Source organism: Podarcis cretensis (genome assembly GCF_951804945.1).
Source record: "Podarcis cretensis genome assembly, chromosome: 10".
In the NCBI taxonomy this organism is placed as follows: Eukaryota; Metazoa; Chordata; class Lepidosauria; order Squamata; family Lacertidae; genus Podarcis; species Podarcis cretensis.
This window is the reverse complement of record NC_137179.1, coordinates 16,391,890-16,397,889: the sequence shown is the minus strand read 5'-3', so window position 1 is coordinate 16,397,889 and position 6,000 is coordinate 16,391,890. Positions and strand designations below refer to the sequence as shown.

General features: G+C 42.7%; 1 protein-coding gene across 1 annotated transcript in view; it reads right to left on the bottom strand.

Moving 5' to 3' along the window:
- Positions 1-1,339: 1,339 nt before the first annotated feature.
- Positions 1,340-6,000, bottom strand: part of SLC15A5 (solute carrier family 15 member 5) — a 49,183-nt gene continuing 44,522 nt past the window's right edge. Inside the window, exons 9-10 of the mRNA XM_079992658.1 lie at positions 4,483-4,591; positions 1,340-1,960 (exon numbers count right to left, since the gene is read on the bottom strand). Of these exons, the coding sequence (XP_079848784.1) occupies positions 1,813-1,960; positions 4,483-4,591 (257 nt within the window). The 3' untranslated portion in view covers positions 1,340-1,812. The remainder of the gene's footprint in view (positions 1,961-4,482; positions 4,592-6,000) is intronic.

Here is a 6,000-nt window from a genome sequence, read left to right as displayed (position 1 = left end):
TGGGCCAGTCACACTTCTTTGAAGTCTCTCAGCCCCACTTACCTCACAGAGTGTTTCTTGTGCGGGGGGAAGGGAAAGGAGAATGTTAGCCGCCTTGAGACTCCTTAAAGGGAGTGAAAGGCGGGATATCAAATACAAACTCTTCTTCTTCTAAATGTCTCTGAGTGGCTCTGGGCATTACATAATGACTTGAAAAGATGGGAAGAGGAAGCATGAGACCCTCAGTGTCAGGCTTCGGGGTATCAGCTTCCTCCCCCATGGCAGTAGATAAGCAGAACAAAGGAAAAGGAGTTCTACCCAGACACTGAGGTCCAGTGCAGAGGGCCTTCTGGTGGTTCCCTCACTGTGAAAAGCCAAGTTACAGAGAACCAGGCAGAGGGCCATCTTGGTAGTGGCACCCGCCCTGTGGAACGCCCTCCCACCAGATGTCAAAGACAACAACAACTACCAGACTTTTAGAAGACATCTGAAAGCAGACCTGTCTAGGGAAGCTTTTAATGTTTGATGCATTACTGTATTTGAATATTTTGTTGGAAGATGCCCAGAGTGGCTGGGGAAGCCCAGGCAGATGGGTGGGGTATAAATAATAAATTCTTCTTCTTCTTCCCAGTTAGAAACTTTCACTGCCCCCTCCATCCCGATTAATATATGTCACTCCTACTTCTTGTAATCTGAGCTTGGAGCCGCTGTGTTTTCTGTTCTGAAACCTTCTGAGCTCTCCAGGACTTTGGGGGAGGGTGTGTCTGGATACTATCCAGAGACTGTGAATCTGTAAACTCTCTCTCTTCTAGTGTTCCTTCTGCTAGCTGTTCCCCATCCAGCATTTCCCAGTTTCTGCCTTCTGAAATACCGTATTTTTCCCTCTATAAGACGCCCGCATGTATAAGACACCCCCTATTTTGGGGGACTCAGATTTAAGAAAATGGGGGGAGATGTATCCGTGTATAAGACACCCCCTTAATTTTTGAAATTATTTTTTAGGGAAAAAACCTAGCCTTATACACAGAAAAATACGGTGTGCCCCTCTGCAAACCATTGTTCCCAATCTATACTGTTCTCCTGCTCCTGGGAAGATTCAGGGTCAGGAGGAGGGAGTGGCTGCAAACATTCTTTTCTCAGTGCAACCCTCCTCAGCACGGTCCCTGACACTCAGCTACAGCCTTCTCCAACCTAGTATCCTCCAGGTATTTTCAACCACATCTTCCATCAGCCCCAGCTATGTTCCTGCTGCTTCTCATGCACAAGTGGACGTCTTCCTCTTGCTGATTTGCATACCATCAGCAAACACAGGTTGGAGTGGTTGCTGCGAAACATATCAGCCACTCGAATGTATTATTAGTGTTATTACCACTACTTCATGCTCCTACCCCTTACTACTCTGCCTCAGTCGCCTGGACTTTTTGCTCAACAGACACAGATTCCCAACCTTCTGGAACAGGAAACTTACACAGCATTGTGATGCAAGAGATTTTATTATTTGCAAACATCATTTTCAGAGTGAACTCTTGCACACACACGGAAGCACAAAGTTGTAAGTATTCCTCTTGCCCACTTACAATGCACCTTTTGGAGTGTCTCAGTAAAGGGAGCTAGGCATATGGAAAGCTAAGGATCGGGGCCGAAGTCTGAATGCTCTCGCTGAGATTTCAAATATTATCTATCTTATGAGGACATGAAAAGGAGAAACAACAATCCATTTATTGTTAAGTCAGTTCATAAACACAGACAGGAATGTATCATTAAAATCTGACAGACAATACTCTGGTGACTGACTGCGCCGTGTGACCAACCAGTCATTTTCAGAGGAAGATTTCACAGGAGAGTCTCCACGGGAGACAAAGGAGAGGGGCAATCCAGGATGCTGTCATAAAATATCAGCGATTTCTCATGCTGTAAAAGTTGCTCTTGAAGAAGACTCCCTCTGAATCCTTTGTCGTAGTCCTGCTGGAGATTAGTGTACCTGCAAAGCAAAAATAAATTAAATCTCCTTTGATGATTATGATGATTTATTATTTGTACCCTGCCCATCTGACTGGGTTGCCCCAGCCACTCTGGGCAGCTTTTAGCATATAAAGACATTTGAAGTACAATGTAATACTGTATACCAGCCATGTTTAATGCCTTCAAGAGTCCAAAAGGGAAAGAGTGATGATGACGACGACGACGATCATTACTATTACAGTGGTACCTTGGGTTACATACGCTTCAGGTTACAGACGCTTCAGGTTACATACTCCACTAACCCAGAAATAGTACCTTGGGTACTTTGCTTCAGGATGAGAGCAGAAATCGGGTGGCGTTGGCGCAGGGGCAGCGGGAGGCCCCATTAGCTAAGGTGGTACCTCAGGTTAAGAACAGTTTCAGGTTAAGAACGGACCTCCAGAACGAATTAAGTTCGTAGCCCGAGGTACCACTGTATTAAATTTGTATACTGCCCTTCATCCCAAGATCTCAGAGTGGTTCACAGCATAAAAAGACAAGATAAAAACACAAAACACACAATAAAAACAAGAACAAAGCAACATTCCTCCCTTCCACAATACATTTAAAAGGGCATTGGATGTCAACCAGCCCAAGGCCTGGTTGAAGAGAAACATTTTCGTCTGGCACCTAATGGTGTATAATGAAGGCGGCAGGCGAACTTCCCTGGGGCGAACATTCCACAAACAAGGAGCCACTGAAGAAAAGGCCATCCTCCGGACCTCTTGTGGAAGAGGCACATGAAGAAGGGCCTCCAATATGTTGAACTGCCTCATGTCCACGCCAAAGGTCTAGCCATCCCAGGATTGTGACTGACAGCTGCTCGCCTGGTACCTAAGATGGGGATATCAGGGACCTGTATGCGAAGAAAGCCCCTATTTCTGTTTGTGTTAAGCCTATTTTGAAAGGCGTTGTTTAAGCCCGTCTGATACAGCTGTGTATTCAGGGCCATTCGGCTCTGTTTCTCATCCCTGTTCACTGTAGCACAAGAATGTGAAAACCCCAAATCAATGTAGAACACAGCAGCTGAAACCAGCATCCTTCGCAGCAAAGGCAATGTTTGGTGCATGAAGCACTCAATAGATTGTAACTGAAATTACCTAAAAGCATCTAAAAGACTGGATTGCATGCCCCAGGCCAGCATCTCTACAGAGGGCATTCCATACACACACACACACACAAACAAACAAGTTCCAACAATCATTTAACTTCTTATCTTACACAATATTTTAGACTTCTTTTTTAAAAAAATAATATTTATTCAAAGTTTAAGAATTACAAAGAGAAACAAAAAAAATACAAAATACAAGAAAAATATAACAACAAAAAAGAAAATATACTCACAAAAAAGAAAAAAAAAACACAGATTAAACCTTTGCATCACTTTCTTCCTTTACTTATTTCCTTGACCTCCTCGCACCTCCCATTTTTGTATTCTAGTTCAAATCGTTATTTCTGCAAATTCTTCCAACCTTATTTTCATTAAATAATTTAATTTATTTCAAAAACCACTTTTACTTTATCCAATCTTAGCTCTCATCCAAACCTATATATCAATACTTATTCTTAAGACATTTCTCTAAGGTCGGGAAAAAAAACACCCCTTCCACAAATTTCCCAACTCTCATACAAAACAAAACAAAAAAACAAGTTATATTATATACCCTTTGAGTTCCCAATTTCCATTCCACCCATACCCCCTTCCCGGTTTCAGTCCCCAACATAAGTCCATCAATCTCAAGAAGCCCTCAGCCCGGAGATCTTACATCAGAGGCTCTCAAGTCTCTCTCATGTACCCTCTGCCAGTCTTTTTGATAGTCCTTAGTACTGAAAACCAAATCTCGGGGAAGCTCCAACCCAACAGCATCCACATTCCTTCCAGCCAAACCTCCGTGCTTAAAAGTAAGGCCTATGGGGTATTCCAAATCTTGTTTCATTCTCCTTTCAAATCTAAATGTCCCCAATATTTTAGACTTCTGTCAAGAACCTCTGAAGATTTTCCATTCTTTATCACTTGTTCTGCATTTCTTAATTTCTCTATTACTTTTAATTGTCCTTAACTAATAATTCTTTTGAAAGTCTTCCTTGCAATATTTCACAAAGTCCTCCTTACAGAACTTCTTGCAGTCCTACTTGCGTAATCTGTTTATCACAATTGCTTTTCAAATAATTCAAATATTTGCTCCAGTCCTCTAAGAATCTCTGATCCCGCAGGTTTCGAATCCTTCCTGTTAATTGACCTAACTCTGCATAGTCTATTAATTTCATTTGCCATTCTTCTTTTGCTGGTAATTCTGCAGAGGGAATTCCATCAGGAAGGGCCACCACTGAAAGGGCCCTCTCTCTTTCTAGTGGCTTCTCACTTGGGAACTTGGGGAAGGCCCTCCAAGAGAGATATCAAGCACCTGTCTGAAAATGCAGCATCATATGTGAATATTCATTCTGTTCAGGCTGGTCCGACCATGCGTCAAGATTTCATGTGCTCAATATGCAAGGACTTACCTGTGTGAGATGGTCCAGAAGCCTAAAGTGTTAATCATCATTAGTGAGGCCAAAAAGAAGTAAAACCACTCCAGTCTACCCTCATTCAGAATATTTGGAAACCAGTCACCTGTTGGGGGGGAAAGAAGAAAAAAAACTGTATTTAGATGAGCTCCAAGAAACCCATCAGAAAAATAGAGTGTAGAGTGTCAAGATATTTGAAGATGGCTATCATATCTCTTCTCAGTCTCCTCTTTTCCAGGCTAAACATATCCAGCTCCTTCAACCGCTCCTCATAAGGCTTGCTTTCCAGACCCTTGATCATCTTGGTTGCCCTCCTCTGCACACCTTCCAGCTTGTCTACATCCTTCTTAAATTATGGTGCCCAGAATTGGACACATTAGTCCAGGTGTGGTCTGACCAAGGCAGAATAGAGTGGTACCCTCAAACCTCAGAAGGGTCCCTTATCACAAAGCATGAGATTGCCAAATGACATGCATGTTTCATCACAAATAATAATAATAATAATAATAATAATAATAATAATAATAATAATATTTTATTTATACCCTGCCCTTCCCGGTTCAGAAAACCGGGCTCAGGGTGGCTAACAACAAATTTAAAACACTTAATTGATGCAACAAAATACAGTATAAAACATGAATAACAATAAATTCAGAATTCAAAAATCGATTTAGGGGGGAAATCCATCCAATAAACATTAGATGATCACCAGGGCTAGCTGGCTAAATTAGTCCTATTTGGGCCAGCGAGGAGACCGGGGGAGAATTAGCTGTGGGATCCCAGAGCGGGTAATCTTCATAAAAAGGGGGAGGGGGAGGGAAGGAAGGGGAATAAAAGATCAGGCTAAGTTCATATTGAAAGCCAGGCGGAACAGCTCTGTCTTACAGGCCCTGCGGAAGGAAGTTAAATAGCGATGAGGCTGGAATTGTGTGGTCTGCTTCTTACAGACCACACTGCTTCCCAACTTTCTTGCATATCAGAATGTAACTCCCAGTAAGATTATGCACACTGCTTCCCAACTTTCTTGCGTATCAGAATGTAACTCCCAGTAAGATTATGCATTCTGGGCCAGATGCCCTTTAAGGTCCCTTCCAAGTCTATGACCTCATTGGATACAGCAATGCATTTTTGATGCCCCAAATGTGTGCACAGATTTACATACGTTCCACACACACAAAAAAGCTTTTCCATTAAAAAAATCATATTGTATTGGAGAGTGTGTTAGAAAGTTTGTTAAAAGAGCCAGTGTGGTGTAGTGGTTAAGAGCGGTAGTCTAGTAATCTGGGGAACCGGGTTCGCGTCTCTGCTCTTCCACATGCAGCTGCTGGGTGACCTTGAGCCAGTCACACTTCTTGAAGTCTCTCAGCCCCACTCACCTCACAGAGTGTTTGTTGTGGGGGAGGAAGGGAAAGGAGAATGTTAGGCGCTTTGAGACTCCTTAAAGGGAGTGAAAGGCGGGATATCAAATCCAAACTCTTCTTCTTCTTCTTCTTCTTCATATACATAAATGGTGCG